This window comes from Mustela putorius, unplaced genomic scaffold (assembly GCF_011764305.1).
Source record: "Mustela putorius furo isolate JIRA1106 unplaced genomic scaffold, ASM1176430v1.1 tig00000145_pilon_pilon_pilon, whole genome shotgun sequence".
Taxonomy (NCBI): Eukaryota; Metazoa; Chordata; class Mammalia; order Carnivora; family Mustelidae; genus Mustela; species Mustela putorius.
Window position 1 is genome coordinate 16,446,441 of NW_025421294.1, and position 22,217 is coordinate 16,468,657.

Here is a 22,217-nt window from a genome sequence, read left to right on the forward strand (position 1 = left end):
ACTACCAGATCCAGAGTCGCATGCTTCACTGACTGAGCCAGCCAGCCACTCCATATATTAATTGTAAATCTGTGACAGCTTTTAGAGTACTTAGGGTTTATTGCCTTTTTAAAAAGTAAATATTCCCTCTAGTCCTCCTACTTCACTGACATGATGCCTCCCCTAATGCTAATAGGAATGTGTCAGGAGTTCTTGTCACACGGACTTTGAATCAATAAAGCATGAGCTTATGAAGTTTTACAAGTCTGGACAAGAAGAAATATCTTCTGATAATTTTTAAGTCATCGCTTAAATCTGTTTGGTTTCCAGGAAGATACTAGGCATATACTCAGTGCCACACCAGTGAATTGCAAGATAGGCACTGAAGTCCTGAAACTGAGTTTTAAAAATGTTGGTTTCATTCTTCAGCAGCAAAAACCACTACTGTTTATTGAGCACTGGCCTGGTGTTTGTACTTTATATAACATTATTCCCTTTAATTTCTCTGACAACTCTTTGAGATGGATCCCCCCCCCCCCCCAATTGTATAGATGAAGAAACTAAGGCAGGCTGAGATTAAAGTAATTTGCCCAAGACTCCCGCAGGTGGGCTTCAAACTGAGGTCTCTTGGATTCAAAACTCATTCTGTTTGCAGCACTCTGTATTCTCATTTTCATTTTGTCTTTAATTTCTTAACTTTTCACTGAGAAATCATTTGACCCAAAACAACATAGTTGTAGGGGCCCTGGCCCCCACACAATTTAAACTCTGCATCTGTGTAACTTGTGACTCCCCCAGAACTTAACTACGAGGACCCTGCCAGTGACTGGAAGTCTTACCTGTGATACTAGTAATCGATGAGCACATTTGTATGCTATGTACATTTATGTACTGTATTCTTTTTTTTTTTTTTTTTTTTTAAAGATTTTATTTATTTATTTGACAGAGAGAGATTACAAGTAGGCAGAGAGGCAGGCAGAGAGAGAGAGGAGAAAGCAGGCTCCCCGCTGAGCAGAGAGCCTGATGTGGGACTCGATCCCAGGACCCTGGGATCATGACCTGAGCCGAAGGCAGCGGCTTAACCCACTGAGCCACCCAGGCGCCCTGTACTGTATTCTGACTGTAAGAAACCTAGAGAAGAAAAAATGTTAAGGAAACTATAAGGAAGAGAAAAAATGCAAATACCGTACTGTATTGTATTTACTGGGGAAAAAAAAAATCCACATAGAAGTGGACCCATGCAGTTCAAACCCATGTTGGTCAAGGGTCAGCAACCATTTGACTTACAAAATATTGCAAAACAGAGGAAGAATTCCTTTACCCAGCTTCCCTAAACCAGTGTATTACTTTTAAAACTAGGGAATTAACATTGATACTATGGTAACTCATCTACAGGCCTTACTGAAATTTCACAGTAGTCCACTCATGTCATTTTTCCAGTCTAGGATCCAAGAATCAGTCCAAGATCCCACATTGCATTTTGTTGTCATGTCTTAGTCTCCTGCAATGTGGGATACTTTTTCCCTCTTTTCTTTTTCTTTCTTTGTGTGTGTGTGTGTGTGTGTGTGTGTGTGTGTTTTGTTTTTTTTTTTTTTTTTTGGTCTGTTTGGATCCTAGTCCTGGTCAGTTATTTTGTAGCTTTTGTATCTTTTAATGCATTTGATTTATGTATGCATTTAATGTTGAGGTAGGAGGGTTTTCCTTTGTGTCATAATTGTAAGCTGTTTCCTTCTAAAAACTTAACTGTGTGAATTCTGTAAGACTGATGAATCACAGACCTGTACCCCTGAAACAAATAATACATTATATGTTAAAACAACAACAACAGAAACTTCATTATGTCATTGCCAATTATTAGGACTTTTTTTTTTTTTTTAAGATTTTATTTGTCAGAGAGATGACAGTGGGCAAGTGCACAAAAAAGGGGAGGCGCAGAGGGAGAGGGAGAGAGAAGCAGGCTCCCTGCTGAGCAAGGAGCCTGATGCCAGAGTCAATCCCAGAACCCTGGGATCATAACCTGAGCTGAAGGCAGAGGCTTTAACCTACTGAGCCACAGAAGTGTTCCTGTCAGGACATTTTTTTTTTTTTTTTTAAGATTTTATTTATTTATTTGACAGAGAGAAATCACAAGTAGATGGAGAGGCAGGCAGAGAGAGAGGAAAGGGAGCAGGCTCCCTGCTGAGCAGAGAGCCCAATGCGGGACTCGATCCCAAGACCCTGAGATCATGACCTGAGCCGAAGGCAGTGGCTTAACCCACTGAGCCACCCAGGTGCCCCCTGTCAGAACATTTTTGAATGAATAATGGTGATGTGACATCGTTGGCCTTTGTTTAGAACCATAACTTTTCTCAGCCAGACAGGCCCTGGGTATCCTGGCTTCACAGATGGCAGCATCACTGTCTGTACGTCTTGGCTCCTGTCCTTTGCTCTTTCTACTTCATTCTCCTGCTGATCTGAAAGGCCAAGAAACAACCATTCAAAAATTTATTGACTTAAATATGTTTTGTCCTTGATCATTGAAATTTTGATTAATCAATGATTCATTTGATCTTGGTATAAAATTAGCTTCACTTTCCTCTAAGATACACCGTTGCGTGTAGCTCATTAATTTGGTGCTGTTCTGGGGCGCCTGGGTGGCTCAGTGGGTTAAGCCTCTGCTCAGGTCATGGTCTCAGGGTCCTGGGATCCAGTCCCGCATTGGGCTCTCTGCTCAGCGGGGAGGCTGCTTCCTCCCTCTCTCTCTCTTCCTGCCTTTGCCTACTTATGATCTCTCTCTCTGTCGAATAAATAAATAAAATCTTTTTTTTTTTTAAGATTTTATTTATTTATTTGACAGACAGAGATCACAAGTAGGCAGAGAGACAAGGCAGAGAGAGAGGAGGAGGCAGGCTCCCCGCTGAGCAGAGAGCCCGATGCGGGGCTCCATCCCAGGGCTCTGGGATCACGACCTGAGCCAAAGGCAGAGGCTTTAACCCACTGAGCCACCCAGGTGCCCCAAATGAATAAAATCTTAAAAAAATAAATTGGCGCAGTTTATGGTGATTTCCTTGTTTAGCTCAAGGCCAGGTCTCTCTTCAGCAGCTCCACCCCATTTGCACATGCATTTCTGAAAGCAGCAAAGATTCTCGTGGTACTTATAAAACAGAAATGTTAATATACAGACTTATTTTAGGTCCTCTTGACCTTTGTACAACTAACCATATAGACCTCTCAGCTTAGTTGCTTCCTTGTGCTTTCTTGAATGATGCCATTTGGAAGTTGGGAAACAATGGTTCCTTCTGAGGTCATTAGCTCTTTTTTTGGGGAGGTGTTATTATAAAAGGCAGGCATTAACTTCTGAGCTTTTTGGAAAGTTGGCATTTTAAAAACTTACTCAAGAACAGGCTTTATGAAAGCTTGTATATTGTCCCCTTGTAAATAAGAAAGGTGAATAACTGTATCTTCAGGAAGCTCCTCCCATAAATATGTTTATCTTATTCCTGTAATTAGAGGGACTCAATTTCTTGGCCTCTCACATTTCATAGTTCTTTGTTTGTCTTAATGTAGATTTTCTTTTTTATTCAGTGTTTTGCAGTTTAGGTCCTCTTAACCTTTCAATGTGTCAAAGGAAATGAAAGCAAAGTATATGACATTGTAGAAAAGTCTGCATTTTACCCTTGTTAGACTGTGATATTTGCAGTAGATTTATATCTTGGGGAAAGATAAAGGATTTCTTTTATAGAGTCTATAAAGGAAATAAGATCATAAGGAAGTTCAAAATGAAGTGAAATATACCTTGGAAAATACTGGAGGTCCCCTAGGATATATGGCACACGGCGAATGTACGTGGCCCCACGTGGTAATTGTTATGCTGCTACATTTTGTGGCCCACTGAACCAGGTCCTGGGGTGGCAAGCAGTTTTGGCAGATACCTGGTGTTTAGACCACTTTGCTTCCATGAGAGTTGCTGGTTAGGAGTGGGGATTGGGAAATCTCTGTGACTCTGCTTGCGTGCAGGCTTTACGCCATTTCTGCTTTTAGTGCAAACTCCTTGTCTTAGTAATAGTTAGTGGGCTTACTCCTTTGGGGAAGTACTAAATGAGATAATGCCTAAGATGGCCTCTGATACCCAGTGCAGTAGATCAGCGGATGCTCACCAAGTCTTTGGTGGTCTTAGCTTGATCCACTCCATTGTCAACACCATGTTTAAAAAGGTATCCAGATAAACCTTTCTACTGCCTCCTGTCTTCTCAAATTGGCATTCCTGGTGGTGACCCTTTCTGAGAGCCTTCCCTCTCTCAACCCCTTGTTAACTGACTTCAGAAGGTTCATGAATTAAATCATGAATATTCAAGCTACCACAAGATGGCGTTAGACTATTTCAAGTAATGCCAGGTAGGGGGAGCCTCAGCACAATAAATCTTTATTTTTAAAAAAGTTAGAATATATGCTTTTCACGTCATGGTATTTAGCTGTTGTAAATAAACCTCTCATTTCTTTTCCCGTTCTCATGTGGAAACATGAGGCTGTGTCTGTTCAACTCCCTGAAGTAGTTGGGTGAGAAAATGACTTGAATCCTGCACATGATTTTACTAAAGTGAATTGTTTAGGATCTCTTGTTGTTTACAAGCATTGTCTAATGGGTGACCCTTTGGTATTTTACAGTGACCCCTCCACAATTTCCCGTTTCCCCATTGTTCCTTAGTCTGATGGATTTTTCTCCTTATGTTTATTTTTTTGTTTGTTTTCCCCAACTAACATGGAAACTCTGTAAGAGGCTACAGTTTTGTTTGTTTCTTTACTACATCCTCAGTGCCTGGAACCGTGCCTAGTGTGGTAGGTACTCAAAACCTCCTAACTGAAGAAAGAATAGAGAATTTTCATTATTGTTTCAGTCAGTGCCCTTTGGCTTTCTGAGAAATCTTAAAATTATGTAAAAGTATGAAGTTTCTGAATTTATATTCTTCAGGAATTTCACTGATAACTTAGTGATATAATCCGAACTTTAAAGCTTTTATTACTGTCCTCCTCTGATGATTATATTTCACATCTCTTCCGTAATTTAGTTCAGTAATCTCCCTACAACTTAGAGTATATTTGTAATATTCAGTCAGGAAGTATTGATGAATACAAAATGAGCAAACTAGGACTTGTGAAGGAAATACTTTCAGACTTTTATTTTACCTTAGTATGAAAGTTTTTATTCATGCACACACACACGCACGTAATTCAGGGGATCTGTGTAAGGCTTACATATTTTCCTTGCTTCAGGAGTGCTCTGTCAGGCCCCTTGCTGAGAAGCAGAGTAGCTAAACCTGACCCTCCCTAGTGGACGTTACTTGAAGGTTAAACTTTAAGACAGCAGTCTTCGTAGTTTTGAGCATTTATTCCTGGAGCAAAAAAATGAATGAATGAATGAATGAATGAGTGAATGAATACTTAAGAATCCACTTTGTGACAAGTTCTCAAGATGGCAGTTGCCAGGATGGAAGTGTAAATAACAGAGTTTATGGCATGGGGCACAATGAAGTGTCAAGGCTGCTGAGGACTGACCCTCTGGATTGTCTTCATTGATAGGTCACCAAGCAAAGTGAGGTTTATTTTCCAAATTGACCCCTGAGGTCAGCGAAGTTCATCTTCCTGATTATTCATTCAGCAAAAATTTATTGAGTGCCTCTATCTGCCAGACACTGTGCTAGTGGTAGGGATAGAGGAGTGACTGAACTAGCTTTGTATTCCTGTTCTCACAGAACCTGTGTTCTCATTCTGTGTCTTTTGAGGCCACAGATAACTTTAATATGTGTGAAAGTAGTTGACCCTTTTCTGTGAAGACCAGTTAGCCAACCCCTCTCTCTCTCTCGCACACTTGCTCACATGTGCGTGTATAGGTAGCTGCTGTGAGACGAGGAGACCCACACTGAGTTACATATACCACTTCCTGGGGTTCCGAAGACTTCCCCTGCCTGTCAGCCTCTTCACTGCTTTCATTCCCTCTCGGCACTTCGTGATGTCTTGGATGAGACTGCCTGCAATTTCCTTTTTAGGTTTGGTCACATCATGTAGCTGTGTGAGCTTCTAGAGAAAGGGCCCAAGGGGTGATCAGCAGGCTCGGATCAGGGACCACCTTGTTCTATGGCTTGGAGGAAGTCACTTCCACTCCCAAAGTCTTTTTCTTTGTATCAGAGCAATAGAAAGGATTGTATTTGAGTAATTCTGAGGAGATTTAAGGATAGGTTAGGTAGGTAGACACGTTTAGAAGGCAGTAGAGAATATCTGAGGGTAAATTAGTCTCAGACCTCTTGAGCTGGGTGGTTTTGAGCAAACTACTTAGTTTATCTGGGCCTTATTTTTCACATGTGAGGGGGAAAAAGCAGTATATATCTCATGTTATTAATTTGAGAATTAATCTGAAATAATGTATGTAAACTGCCAGGACAAAAGTGGTAGCTTTTTTTTTTTTTTTCTTTTTTCAGCCTTATTATATCCAAATTGTCTTTCAGGGGAATTAATAGGTAAACGATTTATTGAGCACCTGTAGTAGATGACTTCTATAATTGTTCTCCTGTGATGCCAGCCCAGCTGCCAGGCAGTGGCATACGATTCGAGGGAAAGATTCACTTTGTATGAGGCCCGGTTTAATTTCACGGCTCTCCCACTGACTAGCTGGGTGATCCTAGACTCTCTGATCTTCATTCAGTTTCCATCTCTGACAGATGAGACAATGATAACACGTGACCCGGTCACAGCAGAGAGGCTCTTTCGGGATTTAAACAAGATGGTGTAAGTAAGTAGAGTATGTGGCACAGGGCATGGCACAGAGGACACCCTCCATTGCTGGTTCCATAATTAACCTAGTTAAGCTCACCCTCCCTTCTCTGCCCAGGGCTAGGTTGGATCTCAAGAACGTTTTTCTTGGGTTTATACCGGTTCAGTTGACCATAGCCTCTTCCTTATCTAGTCCCAAGTAGTGAAGTGATGAGTCTTGACTGAAAACGGGCCTTCGAGGTTGTTTGAGAAATATGTACTGTTCCTGCAGAGAACTATGGTTGCTGGGAAAGAACTCATTTTGGTAATTCTTCTTTATGTGTTTTCATTTAGTATCCCAACCCCATGGATAAAAATGTCATCTCTGTGAAAACCGTGGAGGAAAAGAGAGGTAAGTTTTCTGAATGTACCTCACTTTGGTGGTGATCATTAAGTGATACTGATTTTTCTAAAGGTGTTTGTGTTTGTGTTTATAGCCTATTACTTTTGAAACAGGTGTATTTCTGTATGAAGTGTTAGAAAAGAGTACCCAGCACTTACAGCAGCAGAAGGCTTGCTTAATATGCTCTTATCACTCTCTCAGTTAATAACTGATGACAGTAGTAATAGCTAACATTTCTGAGCACTTCGTATGTGCCAAGCACTCTCACTCATATTAACTCATTTAATCTTCAGACTAATGTATGGTGTATGTGTTATTATTACTCCCATTTAATATATGAAAAAACCAAGGTATGGAGAGGTTAAACAAATTGCCCAAGATTGCATGGCTATATCCCTATAATATATTCATGTCTCATTTTATAGGTGGCAAAACAGTTGTGATTAGTAGCATGTATGTAAAATTGACTATAAAGTGATTAGACTATGGAATCAGACCTGTACTTGACAGCAGGGTTCCATATTGACCAGAGTAAGGGTTGACGGAACTATGCTTGTCCTGCTTGATGTTGTGAATAAAGTTTTATTGGCATATAACCATGCCCACTTGTTTATATATTGTCTATGGCTTCTTCTTGGCAACAACAGCAGAGTTGAGCTGTTGTGATAAGACTATCCGGCTCACAAGACCTAAAAATGTACCGTCCGGCCCTTTACAGATGTTTACTCACCCCCGAGTGAGACTGTAGGAGTTTCACTGCTTGCTGTCATTCGTATCTCACTGGAAGCATTTTAACTGTCCTTGCTTGGACTTGAGAACCGGGCCACGCAGGAAGCTTTAGTGATGCACAGAGTCAGTATATAAACCTTTGGAGACACCCAGGCCCACTTCTGACTTGCTCTTGGACCTTCTGGGAGAACATATGATAAGCCACTGTTCATTACATGAGTCTGAAGTCTTCTCTGTGCTTGGTGAGCATGACACTGTCTTTTGCTTTTGAGAGTCTTTTCTTCATGTCCATAATTCTAAGTTAAAAAATCTAATTCTAATTAAAAAATCCTTAAAAAAACCTTTTCTTCCCCATGTATCTGCAGTCAGTGTGGAAGGGATATGTTATTTGACATCAGAGAAATCTGATTTCAAGCCCTGATTACTACCTGCATAACCTTACTTGTTGAAGGCTCAGTTTCTTCATTTATTAAATGAGAAAATAATAATAATCCTGCTTTTAGTTTGGTGTGAAGATCAAATGAGAGAACAGTGTGCACATTGCAAAGTGATATAAGAACATTAATTATAATTTCAACCATTGATGGGGGCGTCTTTGCCTGCAGGAGTGGCTAATCTGTTTTAAGTATGTGTGCAGCAAACCTTGGTTGGGATGGCTAAAGGAATGCCAGCGGGCAAGGAGATGAGCCCGCGTCTTACCCTGGCAGTGGCTTCTGGGTAGTCTGGGTGTTTGCACCAGTGTTCAAGGCTACTCTAGCCAGAGCTTTGAGAAACCCTGTAGGAGCTTGGCTGAGTCACATTAATTTGCAGGGCAAAAGACAACACTCAACCAGTCTCCTTTTTTCTTAATTCACTTTTATTTTGTGTTTTTTACCTTATTGGTGCTATTCTGGAAACCAAGTTCCAAAGCAGAGGAGTACCAGTCACTGGGAAGCTGATTCCCTATGAGTAAAGAGTGTGGCTCATATAATTAATTACAGATTTAAATTTTGTAGCCAGAAGCCTGTTCTTGAAAACATGGTTGGTGTAGAAAGTGGCAGAATCAGATTCTCCATTCTTTGTTAAAACATTCTTTTTGTTGAAGTTGAACAAAAGGCTCATTGGTCCTTGTCATTGGAGGCTTGACATTGATAGTCCAGATTAGTGAATGGTTTGTGATTCTTTATCCTTGACTTCAGAATGTGCAGTGTGAATTAGCTGTCTTACCCTTATTCTTCGGTCACAGATGAGTGTATTTGGAATGATTTGGCCCAGAAAAGTCAGGAACACCGTATTTTGAGTTAAACATTTTTCTTTGGGAATTCTACATATAGAAAATTGACATCGACATGTAAGATTTTATTGACAAAGGACAAGAATACATTTCCTTAAAAATTTTTTTGAGTGTAAAAATTTTCTGTTTCTAGATGTGTCAACAGGGATCATCTATAGAAAGAGGATTGCAGTCTGTCAGAATGTGGTTCCAGAAATTTTAAGGAAGGTAAATTCATTTTAAAATTTAATCAGATTTGGGTGATTTTCACATAGTCCTGGAAAGAGACAGCATTTTCTGCTGTACAGGAGTGTGAGAACTTGTCCAGGTGTACCTTACAGCCCTCAAAGGGAGAAAGCACTCTCATATCCACCTCAGTTTTGGCAGATGCCACCAGAGATAGTTTTTTCCCCTGTCTGTTTCTGCTTCTCTTTGCTGGCGGGCTCTTAGTGGACACAGAGATGACCTATAATTATTGTAAAGATACCTTGCACATTTTGCATGAAGTGACCAGCTTTTCTCATCTGTCCATGGTTAAATATGAATTTTAGATAAGAATGATCAGAAACAGACAGATGGTAAATATTTAGTCTCATCTTTAGCAAGGAAGATAAAAGCTTCAGTTTCTGTTTCACTGTCAGAGAATAAGTTATTTCAGGGAGTATAATGTTCTCAGTGTTCTCTATAAGTCTTTGTGTGTGTGTTTCTATAATCGCGGTGATGATGAAATCTTCATGATAGCAAATTGTTTTCTCTCTTTGAAATTCTTAAGCACTCTGGTGATGGTTGGCAAAGGTAAGTGGGAATTTTTAATAACATTACTTAAATCATAGTGGGATTATTGACAAGAGTCCTTTTAGAATCATTAGGAAATAAGACGAGAGCATCTTGAAGTGCATTTCATACGAGGTCTCTGGTGGTTGTTTCAACCTGGAGGTGATTCTGTTTGTGATGGAGAAGCCGATTAGCTTGCAGATTACACTGCTGTGCTGTTTGCTGTTTGTAGAAAAAACGGTGGCTTCTGTCACTTCCTGGTCATGCATTAAGACTGTCACATTCTTTGAAGGAAAGAAAGCTGATGTGACAAGGAAAAAGAACTTTATTTTATTTTCCACATGGGAAAATGTGTTGCACTGTATGCAGCAAATTATCATTGGCTTTTTCCACAGGGTGTATACCCTGCCTTTGCCCTATATACAGGCTTTGAATCTATTATTTAAAAAGACATTCAACTTTGTCTGGTATCTCAATTCTTAAATAATTTAAGGACACCTCTGACTTCTACAATGCTGCCTTTGTAGTTTCCCATGTCTCTTCTACCTTGGAAACCATACATTTCGAGGTATCGGACAGTTTAAAATGAAGAAGATATTTTATCTGATATTGTCCTGCTGCATGCGAGCCCATCAGTGGGTCCAATTAGAATCCATCAATTTAAGAAGGCCATAACCACCAGCCCTAGAGGAGACACGAAGGAGGTGGATAATTTGCTTAGTGTTTAGCAGTTAGGGGAATGAGGCCATGGACTGTACAGCCTGCATAAATCCTGGGCCATTTGCATGTCCTCACCAGCATTTAGTAAGGTCACGGTGTGTTGGATTATCAAGGACTCAGAGCCATTGGTGAGCCATCGTTTGCATATGAGCATCACTTGTCCTCTTAATTACCCAAGACTGAAAGCAACTCTGGACTTAGTCTTTAGGTGGCTTGCTCTTCCTCAGTTGAGAGAGCCTTCCACTCTCTGTTGGACAGGTGAGCATTTTAAAGGTACCTAGTATCCAATTGGAAGAGGAATCCTGGCTCAATCCTCAAGAGAGAAACATGGCTATTCGGAGTCACTGTCTTACGTGGACACAATATGCATCCATGAAGGAAGAGTCTGTCTTCCGGGAAAGTATGGAAAATCCAAATTGGTAAGATCAGCTGTGTGTGTGTGTGTGTGTGTGTGTGTGTGTAGGTTGGATGCAGGGATGCACGAATAACTGCATATTTTAAAAAGCTATGATTCCATACTTAACCTCTGTTTACAACTCACATAAGGTACGTATTATTAATCTTTTTATCTTAGAGAGAAAGAGAGATCATGCATGCATGTGGGCAAGTGGGGGGAGGGGCAAAAGGAAAAGGAGGGAAAGAATCTCAAGCAGGCCCTCGTCCAGCATGTGGGCTCAATCTCATGATGCTGAGCTGAAATCAAGAGCTGGACGCTTAACCGACTGAGCCACCCTGGTGCCCCACATTATTAATTTTTAATCTTGAAAGTAATTAATGAATAGATTGCCCTTTGGGGGAAAAAATAACAGAGTTCAACTCTGTTCTGATTACCCTGTCCAGTCTTGGTGCCCTTTTGCTCTCTTGAGAGGCAGTGAGTTTTTAGCAGTGTGCTGAGGATTCTTCCAGACTTTCAAGAGATACCGTTAGGTACTTACATGTGTATTCACAGAGTCTGTATAGCTTGGTTTTGTGTCTTTTTACATATATGCTTTCATTCTGTGTCAGTCATTGGGTACTTACATTTTTTTGCTTAATAGAACTTGATCCATTTAACATAGAAAACCTAGCTTATTCCTTTATACTGTTCGTGGTATTCAACCCTATGATTATACTGCATCTGGTTAGCTTTTTTTTTTTTAAGATTTTATTTATTTGAGAGAGAGAAAGCACATACCCACACTAGTGCAGAAACTGGGGAAGGGACAGGGAGAAGCTGACTCCCCGCTGTGCGGGGAGCCTGATGCAAGACTCGATCCCAGGACCCCAGGATCGTGATCTGAGCGGAAGGCAGACACTTAACCGACTGAGCCATCCAGGCGACCCTCTTCAGCTTATTTTTGGTAGAGATTCAGACGGGTTCCAGTTTACCTTTATTACAAACAGTAGTATAGTGTTTGTGAAGCATAGGATCCTTACATAGGCAATATATGAATGTTTCTTTAAAGGAGAAGTTTTAATTGTTAGGTTTATTGAGTATATTATTTACTGACAGCAAAATTTATTCTTAATGTACAGTTTTATGAGTTTTGACATCGTTGTATAAACACTGCCACTGTCAAGCTATAGAACATTTATGGAAGACTTTGAAAAGCTATATGCCAACACTATTCAATGAAGAAAGAATATTCTTTTTAACAAACGGTGCTGTCACAACTGGATATCTACAAACAGAAGAATAAAGTTAGAGCCCTACCTCATTCCAAATACAAAATTAATTGAAGATGGATCAAAGACCTAATGAGAGTTAAGACCTATAAAACTTGAAGGAGAAAACAGCTGAAGATTTGTGAAGTTGGATTAGGTAGTGGTTTCTTAGATATGATACCAAAAGCCCAAGCAACAAAAGATAAAATAGGTGAAATTGTTTTCATCAAAATTGAAAACTTATGCTTCAGGGGTACTGTCAAGAAGGTCAGAGGACAATGCAGAGAATGAGAATGCTTGTAAACCATATATCTGATTATATATATATATATATATATATATATCCATAATTTATGAGAGTGTACACTTATTTTGATGAGCCCTGAATAGTGTATAGACTTATTGAATTGTATTGTACACTGAAACTAATATAACACTGCATGTTAATTATACTTGATATTTAAAAAAAATTTAAAACATGAGCAAAAGATTTGAGTAGATATTTCTCCAAACAAGATGTGTAGATGGCCAGTAAGTACGTGAAAAGATGCTTAGCATCATTCTACATCCAGAAGTGCAAATCAAAATCACGATGAGATACCACTTCAAACCTGCCTGGGATGAGAGCAGTCTAAAAGATACATAGTAGCAAGTGTAGGGAATGGTGGGGAGCCATTGGAAGGCTCTCACACCACTGATGGCAGTGTAAATGGTGCAGCTGCTGTGCAGATCAGGTTTTCAGGGCCTCAGAAAGTTAAGCATAGAGTTACCCTGGAGCCAGCTTTTTCTACTCTGTTGAAAACATACGTGTTTTGTGAAAACACAGAAACTTGTACGGGAATATTTATAAAAACATTGTTCCTGATAGGCAGAGTGTGAAAATGTCTGTCTACTGATGAATATGTCACCAAATGAGGTATACTTATCAATGGAATATTATTCAGTCATAAGAATGAAGGACAGGTTTTATAATGTGGGGGAGGCTTGATAACAGTATGGAAGAAGCCAGTTACAAAAGGTCACATAGCTTATGAGTCAACTTACTTGAAATGTGCAGAATTGCTATGTCCATAGCGATGGGAAATAGATTAGTGGTTGCCATAGTGGGCAGCGACTGCTAATGGGCGTGGAGTTTCTTTTTGGGGTGATGAAAATGTTCTGGAACTCCCATTGATGGTTGCCCAACTCTTAAGTATAGCAGAACTGTTGAGTTGTACGCCTTAAAAGAGTTCGTTTCCGTAAGCCAGCAGTTCCTATTCACATACTTTAAAAAAATTTTGCCAAAATAATGGGTGAGAAATGATAATTCCTTTTGAGATAGGCTTAAAAACAAAGGCAAAATATAAGGAGCAACAAGTATTAATAGTGATTACTGCTGTGAGTGCAGATTTTAGAAATCCTGTACTGTTTTTCGTTTTTCTGTATGATTTGAATCTTTTATTAACCTGTCATTTTCATGGAGATAGTAAGACTCTCAAGCTCAAATAACTTAAACCCCTGAATTTAAAATTCATTCTGGAGACCCATCACTTGTATGGATTGTTACTGCTTCCCATGATTTCGGTCCTGTGGTGCTAATTCTCAGATGCTCCAGGCGCACCCGGAGTAGTGTGAAGGCCTCGGCTTACTAGCCTCTGAGCGGGTGTGCCTGGAACCACCTACTAGGTGTGTTTCCTCAGCTTCTCCCTTGACAGGAGCTTCACACGGAACATGGATGTTTGGGATTAAGTATAAAAGCTGTGGCCGGAGTATAGGGGAGTCTGTGTGTGTTTGTTTTGTACATGGAAGTAGTAAAAGGACAGAATTGTCTGAATTTTATGCAGAAAACACAAAAGTCTTGAATCCACCTTGTTTTAGCCTTGGTTTTCTCAGAGATCCGGGCTATTGCTGGCTAGTCTGCACTGGACCTTTACCAGTGAAATGTAAAGTGATAATTGGCCCTGACGATCCAAGGAAAACATCCTTCAGTACCTTTTCCCTCTGTGTCTTTTTTAAAAGTTACTTTTCCAATATCTTGATTCTGGAAAATATGATACATGTGTCTTATAAAAAAATAGTAATCAGGGTCACCTGGATGGCTCAGTCGTTAAGTGCCTTCCTTCGGCGCAGGTCATGATCCCAGGGTCGTGGGATCAAGCCCTGCATAGGACTCCCTGCTCGGTGGGAAGCCTGCTTGCGTTCCCTCTCTTGCTGTCTCTCTCTGACAAATAAATAAATAAAATCTTAAAAAAAAAAAAAATAAAGCAAGCCAGTGGGCTTATTTGGTTAAAAAAAAAAAAAGAAATATATAAATATGTATACATACATATGTATACATGTATGTTTCATATATGTATATATGAAACAGTTCTAGGGGGAGAAACCAGTTTTCATTACCTAGAAATAGTGTTTATTTACATAATTTTCTTAGTTCATTCCTAATTGGCATTTAGAATATTTTTTTGCATGTTTTTGCTATTACAGATAATGCTGTGATGAAATCCCTATTATGTCTCTCTGTAGTTATTCAATAATCTTTTAAGGTACATGGAGCAAAGTTGGATTTCTGGGTCAAAGGTTATATTTTGATACATATTATCAGATTGTTTTATAAAAAGGTTTGACCAATTACACTTTTTTCCCCCTTTGATTTGTTACATTCTTGTCCTTTCCCAAATACTCTTTTTAGATTTTTGATATATCAGGCCAATATTTTATTGACACCTCCCATATCTGGGTCAAAACCAGATCCTTCTCCAGCAATGTTTTAAAGCTGAGTTTAAATAACTTATGCATAGTGAGAGGAAGTTGCCAAGCCAAGGCGTGAGTCCAGGTATCATGGATGCCACCTTGAGCAAAGTGGTGAGCTAGAAATATGGACATGGGTAAAGGGTGGAGTGATGTCAAACTGTAGAGCGCCTTGGATCCCAGGTTATGGAGGAAGGGCCTTGTTCTTTCAGCAGTCAGCAGCGGCATGAAGATTTCTGAGCAGGGGATAATGTGATGAAAGCTGTGGTCCAGACTCTAGGAAATTTGTTGTCTTAGCTCTTGACATGGATTTAAGGAAGGCATTTTAGACATTCTAAATGAATGGGTAATCATGGGGGGACATCGAGGAAAGGACATTATTTCTTCCCCCTCCTTTGCCAGGGAATGTGACAATGATGGCTGGCCACTATACCCAGAGGATGAAATATGGACAACCCCCGCCTCCACCTTAAGAGAAAAAGCTGTCAAAGCTGTTGAGTCTAAAATTAGACCCTCAAGCTGTGTGTTGGTTAGCAGGTGTGGGTATGTGATGGGAAACCAGATGTCATTGTGTCCCTATATGTGGCCTGTTGGCTCAACTCAGAGATGGGCTCCAAAAGGGTTCCTTAGAATCTGACTAAGCCTTGATCTGTGTTTTTTTAACACAGATTCAGCTTTGGCTTCCTGCTGGTGTATTTGTACTTGGGGCACCTTCTGGGGCAAGAGTTACGTTATAATTTCACGTTCCCTCAAGCACACCAGCTCTGGGGCTGTAAACTCCTTGAATGGACAGTCATGGTTTCTGCTTTCTGAAATCTTACATCCCAAGATGAATTTATTAATTTCTTACTATTTTGTTCTATTTTTCCCAGAACTCAGGGATCACGACCTGAGCCAAAGGCAGATGCTTAACCAACTAAGCCTCCCAACTAAGCCATCCTCCCTTTTTTTGTTTGTTTTAAAGATTTTATTTGAGAAAGAGTGAGTGAGAAAGAGCATGAGCAGGAGGGTGGATCAGAGGGTGAGGGAGAAGCAGAGTCCCCGCTGAGCAAGGAGCCCAATGTGTGGCTTGAGCCTATGACCCTGATATCATGACCTGAGCCAGAGGCAGATGCTTAACTGACTGAGCCCCCCAGGCACTCCTGGCTCTTTTCCTAAAAACAGATTTTTAAAAAACTGTACTCTGTGGGCATGTAATTGATACAAATTTGATTTGGCTTTAATGATGGATATTTACTTTATCCAGGAAATTCGAAAAAGATAGTCATCTTGTATTTTCTTGGGGTTTGCTCTTTCACCATAACTCTATGGATTTTGTGGTCAGCAGTAGTTTTTCTGTTATCTTGAGGCAAGGTTGTAGTTATCACCATCAGTGGAGACTTCGCTTTATTCATGATGTTGCCGAGCTGGATTGCTTTTGCTTTAGGTTAACAAGGCCATGCTCCCATGCTCATTGCTGAGTATCTTAGTGGCAGGTGTCTTTACCCACCATGTGGGACAGCTTTTGTTTATTCATTGATGCCTGTAAACCTTATTTCTGAGATTTAAAAGGTGTAGCCTCATAGAGTATGTGGGTTAATAACATTGAATGTATTGACCTAACATTTATGAAATATCAAAGGAATTTCTCTGGAATGTAGTAAAAGAAACAAGCCAGAATCAAACTTGACACCGGGATTAAATTAATGGGATGAGCAGCTGTTTTCAGTTCAGTAAATTTTCATTATAATTGAAGTTACACTTATGAATATTCTTCGTTCTCATAAAATGTACAACATTTTTTATTTTTTATTTTTCAATTTCTGGATTAAAACATCCCAAGCCTTGAGTCTTCATCTGGTGAATCACAAAATACAATAATTTGCATATTTCAAGAGGCTCATGGTTGGGCAGTGTGTGTGTGTGTGTGTGTGTGTGTCCATTTTTTCCTTGCTTTGAAGTCTTTTTTTTTTTCCTCTCTCATAGCAAATTTGACAATTTGGTGACTTCCTTGTGTTGGGCACCAGCCTTTTTTGGTTGACCTTCAAACTTGCTATCACTGGAATATTAAAATATTGTGGCTTTGTTAACTTTACTTAGGAATTATTTCTAAGCCCCATTCCTGACAATAAAGGGCTTGAGGATGTAGTTATCAAATAACCCAGATAAGTACCACCGTATTCATCCCAAGACATAATACCCCATGCTTATATTCACCTTAATTTTCAGGGTACCAGGGGGTGATCAGACAATTAGAATGTATTGCCAGTTACAGAAAACTGATTAACAAGGCCTTTTCTGTGTAAATAAGATATCTGGGCAGGAGTCTTATTTTTGGTACAGAAGACTGCCCTCTAAAAGATAACCATTTGCTCTTTATGTTTGTGTTCCTGTAATCCGAGTTTTCTCTGGTTTCCAGTCCTGCTGTATCTTAAGTACATAGCACAGTGCTCAGACGCTTGCAGAGGGGGCTCTGTGCTGTTCGTGGACAGAATGGCAGATCGTGCTGCTTATGTGCTGAAATGGGGACGAGGAAACTGAGAAGCAGTGGAATCGGCAAGAGGGTCAAGTGCAAACTGGGCAAATCCAAGATGAATTGGTAGGAAATTGAACATGGAGGAGATCTTGAAATCACCAGTAACACGGAGACCTTGCTCCTTTTTGCTGCTGGGTCACTTATATTGGTTTAACTTTGGGAAAGGCAGAAAGCTGGCCTGAACACTCTCATAAAGTAATATGAAGATTTACTGAGATGACGACAAAGGAGAATGCTCTCTACCCGGAGAGTATAAGGCGCTACATGCATAAAAGTTGTTGTTGGAACTAATGGTGAATAAATTTTTAGTTTAGTGGTGTAAGCTCTTTGATTGAAAATAGTGGTGATAATTAACAAGGGTTTAGTTAGGGGAGCATTCTGTGCCATTTAAAAAAAAGTAAGAGCTTTTGAAATATCTTAGTCGACGCCTGTTGACTTTTTGTGTTTATCTTCTTTGCCCTTTGGGTTATGTATTAGTGCAGGATTCAGGGGGAAGGTGAAACGGAGATTTGTTGTGTTGGCTCTAGTTTTGTAGGCCTGGGCTGGTGCTCGGGATTTGGTGTTTTAGAAGTTCTTGAGGCGAGTCTGTTGAGCAAATAGATTTGGGAGCCCGTGATATCTGGTCTGTATCTTGTGGTCCCAGTGGAAACACACTGCTAGCTCCTCTTTGAAATCCCATTTTTCACAAAGTTCCTGTTAATCTCCAATAGCATGACCAGTTGATAACCTGGCTTGTCAGGCAAACAGTAAACACTTTTTGGCAGAAGCACTTTCCTGGAAAGTTTAACAGAATTCACTTGAGGGTCCTCTTAAATTTGTGTCAGAAAGGAATTTCCTGTGGAAGTAACAGAAGAAGAAGGGAGACTTAATGAGTCTGACTACTGTCGAAATTGTGTTGAAGTCTCGGCTCTTATGGATTAGAGATGCTGCTTGTTTTCTTTTTCTCTTTTGGTTAATCTTAAATCTGTAGTAAGTAAATATGTTGAGTATTAAAAGTTATAATACTTTATCACCAGGCATTGATACCATGCAGAACAACCTACAGGTCTTAGGACAACAGAGCAGGAATCTGATGCCCGTCTGCTCATTTAAGGATCTGTCTTCTCCATCAGGTTGAAAATCGACATCTGGGAGCTTGGTTGTTGTCTTTCCAATCAAGGATAATATAGGAAATAAGGAAAGAGACGGAGAGTAAAAAAGCCACGTGGACTTCAGCTTCCTGGTCTGCATTTAAAGCTTCATTTTGAGACATCTCATGTGGAGGTGGAGGCAGCTCCCTTTCTATGTGTCTGACCTCAGGAGGGTTGCAGTGCTGAGAGGAATTGAGGTGGTGGTTTCTAGCTTGTTCTTTAATCTCCCCTCTGCTTAGGGATGACTCAGCAGCCTTCTGTCTGACGACAGGAAAACCTAACCCTCACATAGTTCTAGTTTGGATGAATCTTACTCCAAATATCCTTTGTAATCATGTGTTCCGATAATCTTTCCTCTTTTTTTTTTTTTTCTACAAGTATTGCCTATTCACCATAGGATGGTTAAAGTATACAGATAAGAAAAAACAGTATGTTCATCCCCTCTTTGGGTATGTGCTCATTCTAGTCCGTGGCCCCAAAGGGAACCTGTATTCTGACTGCCATCTTTATAGATTAATTCTTGTGGAACAGAATCAGGGTCTGTACTCTGCTTTGTCCATTTTCTTTTGTTGACTGTTGTGTTTGGGAGCCTCCTCTGGGTTTATCTGTACTCGTTCCAGTGCTGTGTAGCGTACCATTCTAGAGCATGCTGCACTTGCTACAGTTTATTTACTTATTCGGCAGAAAAATCATTTTTACAAACATGGAATCATACTGTACATGGTGTTCTGACTTTTACATTAATTTAACATTACATTCGGGACTGCCTTTCCTTATTAAATATGTCATTTTAAAATGATTTTCCATGGCTGTTTAGATGTATTTGTTGGATAAAATTATTCTGGTGTGTTTTATTAAATGCCCGTATTGGGCATTTGCATTTTTTCTCATTATTTGCTCTTCTACATAATGGTGTGATGAATTTCTTTATAGGCTGCTCTAAGCCCTCAACTAAGATTATTTGCTGAGGACACATTTTTAGAAGTAGATATATGAGTCTAAGGGTTTGCATGTGTTTGAGGCTTGTATAAGGTTAGGTATTGCTAAACTGAAGCACACATTTCTACACATCTCAGAAAACTCCCGAAGGGGAAGGCACTTGGCAGTGTTGTATAGACCTGCATTGCAAATGGGAGGGGGAATAGCTACCTAATTTACAGGGCCCAGTGCAAAATGGAAATACAAAGTCCCAGGACGTGTGGGTAGCTCAGTCAGTTGAGCATCTGCCTTTGGCTCAGGTCAGGTCAGGGCCCTGGGATTGAGTACTACATTGGGCTCCTTGGTCAGTGGGGAGCCTGCTTCTCCCTCTGCCTGCTGTTCTCTTGCTCCCTCGCTCTCTCTGACAAATGGATGGGTGGAATCTTCAAAAACAAAAACAAAACAGGAAACAAAGTCCTTTGTTCATAGTGGTTGAGAATTTCAGGAATAGGGACATAGATCATTTAACCAAGTGTGTAGCAAACCATGCAGCAGCACAGGTGGCATGTCCTTGAAGCCAGCACCAAATGCGATGTGCGCTCCGGGAGGCCTGATATCTCAAGGCAAGACTCCGAATGGACCAGCTCACAGACTGTTGTAGATTTTGAAACTTTGACCACCACTCAGATGTCAATAAAGCTTGCCTTAAATAGACATTTTTTCTTAGGTAGTAAAGTTGCTGGAAGGGATATGGGATCTGAGATTGACTGTGTGGATTTATATAGTGGCCCTGTCACTTACTTTTGTGAGGCCTTAGCAAATTTGCCTTTTTGAACCTCAGTTTTTTTTTTTTTATCTGTACAATGGGGTTAATATTACTTCATAAGACTGTTGTGGGAATTAATGGAAATGTATGCATATAAAGGACTTAATGCAATACCATAGTGGGCTACTAAAAAGTGTTATTATATGGGGCACGTGGGTGGCTCAGTCAGTTAAGCATCGACTGTTGATCTCAGCTCAGGTCTGGATCTCAGGGTTGTGAATTCATGCCCTGTGTTGGGTTCCACACAGGATGTGGAGCCTAGTTTAAAGAAAAAAACGTGTTATCAATTATAATTGATGATCAGTTCTTAAGCCCGCGGTTTACGAGACTGAGCCACCTTGCCCTGTAATACGTACCTGCGCGAGGCTGTTGGGCTCCTGAGATTCCACCACTTGATAATTCTGTAGTATTACGGAATTCCCTGCTGTAGCTCACGATTAATAATTTAGGACTCTGGTCAATAACCCATTCCTGGGACTTGTTAGAGGAGAGCAGCTCGGAGGGGGAGGGCCCCAGGACTGGGGGCTAGAGAGGCTAGTGGGTGTTCGGTTTCACGTGGCTGTTGTGCAGAGTGTGCGAGTATGATGTGTGATAGCAGGGTGAGGAGGAGGCTGGTAAGATGGGAGGGCTCCAGCGTGCGAAGGGCTTTGAATGCCAGAATGGGTCGGGAGGGATTCATTGCTAAGTGGTTTAGGGTGATTGAGTGTCACCTAGAATTTACTGAGGTGCGCAGGTTTGGGAGTTGACCAGAATTGGATTTGTGCTGTGAGCATTTAACTTCCCAGGCACGCTGTTTGTCTTTGTGTGAATGGGAATACTGATGGTAGTGGTAGCAGATGGCATTATTATTAGTGGCAGTAATAGCAGTAGGTTAGTATTATTAACTAACATTACGGAATGCTTACCCAGATGACATTGAGTGCTTTACACATACTACCTTATTCCTCCTGTGGAAAAACCTATGTAATAGGTATTATTAATCCCATTTTACTGAGGAGGCTGAACCTCACATAGCATTAGGTACTTGCTTATGTTGGCAGGTCTCCATTCTGTGTGAATCCAAAAACTACATCCTTAATTATGTTCCCTTTCTCTTTCCCTGTTTGTGTGTGTGTGTAGGTTAAGATTGCTTAGCACTTATTGAGAACTCTGCCAATTGGATTGGTTCTCTGAGGAAGCATTATGATATGAGTGGGCTTGGTAAGATGGGGTGGGAGAGTCCCCGTATTCTGGCATGGTGGAATTAATGTAGGAGCCGGAGAGTGTCTCCAGCACTGTTGGGCCCATGGAGCAGGAGCAGGCAATCTGACCTGCAGGCCCTGCCTGTCTTTTGGGCTGTCCCTCTGTGTGGTCACAGGAGAAGGCCAGAATCACCATGATTAGAACTGAGATGTCATCACAACAGGAATATCTGTGGAAACTTTTTCCCCCCTCAAAGACACTTTAATTAAATTCCCATCATGAAAACAGTTAGGCAAGATTTGCCATACCTAACCAGTCAATAATTCAAGGCCGGGATCTCATTAAGAGCTTTTGCTTTCCCGGAAACTGCCGTTTTGAGGATTCAGAACTAGTGGCTGCATGATCTGGGAATTAATTTATCCATATATCCCCCGAACTTTTTTATTTTCCCCTATCCGGAAGGAAACACATTTTTAAATGACCTAGGAGACCGGTTGTATAAAGTGGCATTCGCTTTCACAAAGACGTTCCTAGGTTTGAGGTATGCATTCTGTCGTGATTCTGTTGTGGTCTGTGGAATTATGACTGCCTGCAGACAGAGTGAGAGATGTGACTCTGATACAGGCGCCACACACATCAGGGAGCCTCCTCTCCGACCACAATTTTCCAGATACTGTGGTGACTTATCTTTGAGC

General features: G+C 40.6%; 1 protein-coding gene across 5 annotated transcripts in view; it reads left to right on the top strand.

Annotated features, from left to right (window-relative positions):
- PRELID2 (PRELI domain containing 2) overlaps positions 1 to 22,217 on the top strand; it is a 65,095-nt gene that overhangs the window by 6,143 nt on the left and 36,735 nt on the right. For all 5 annotated transcript variants that reach the window (XM_045075338.1, XM_045075337.1, XM_045075339.1 and 2 more), the window contains 3 exons: positions 7,057 to 7,114; positions 9,241 to 9,314; positions 10,839 to 10,999. In XM_045075338.1, the coding sequence (XP_044931273.1) occupies positions 7,057 to 7,114; positions 9,241 to 9,314; positions 10,839 to 10,999 (293 nt within the window). The remainder of the gene's footprint in view (positions 1 to 7,056; positions 7,115 to 9,240; positions 9,315 to 10,838; positions 11,000 to 22,217) is intronic.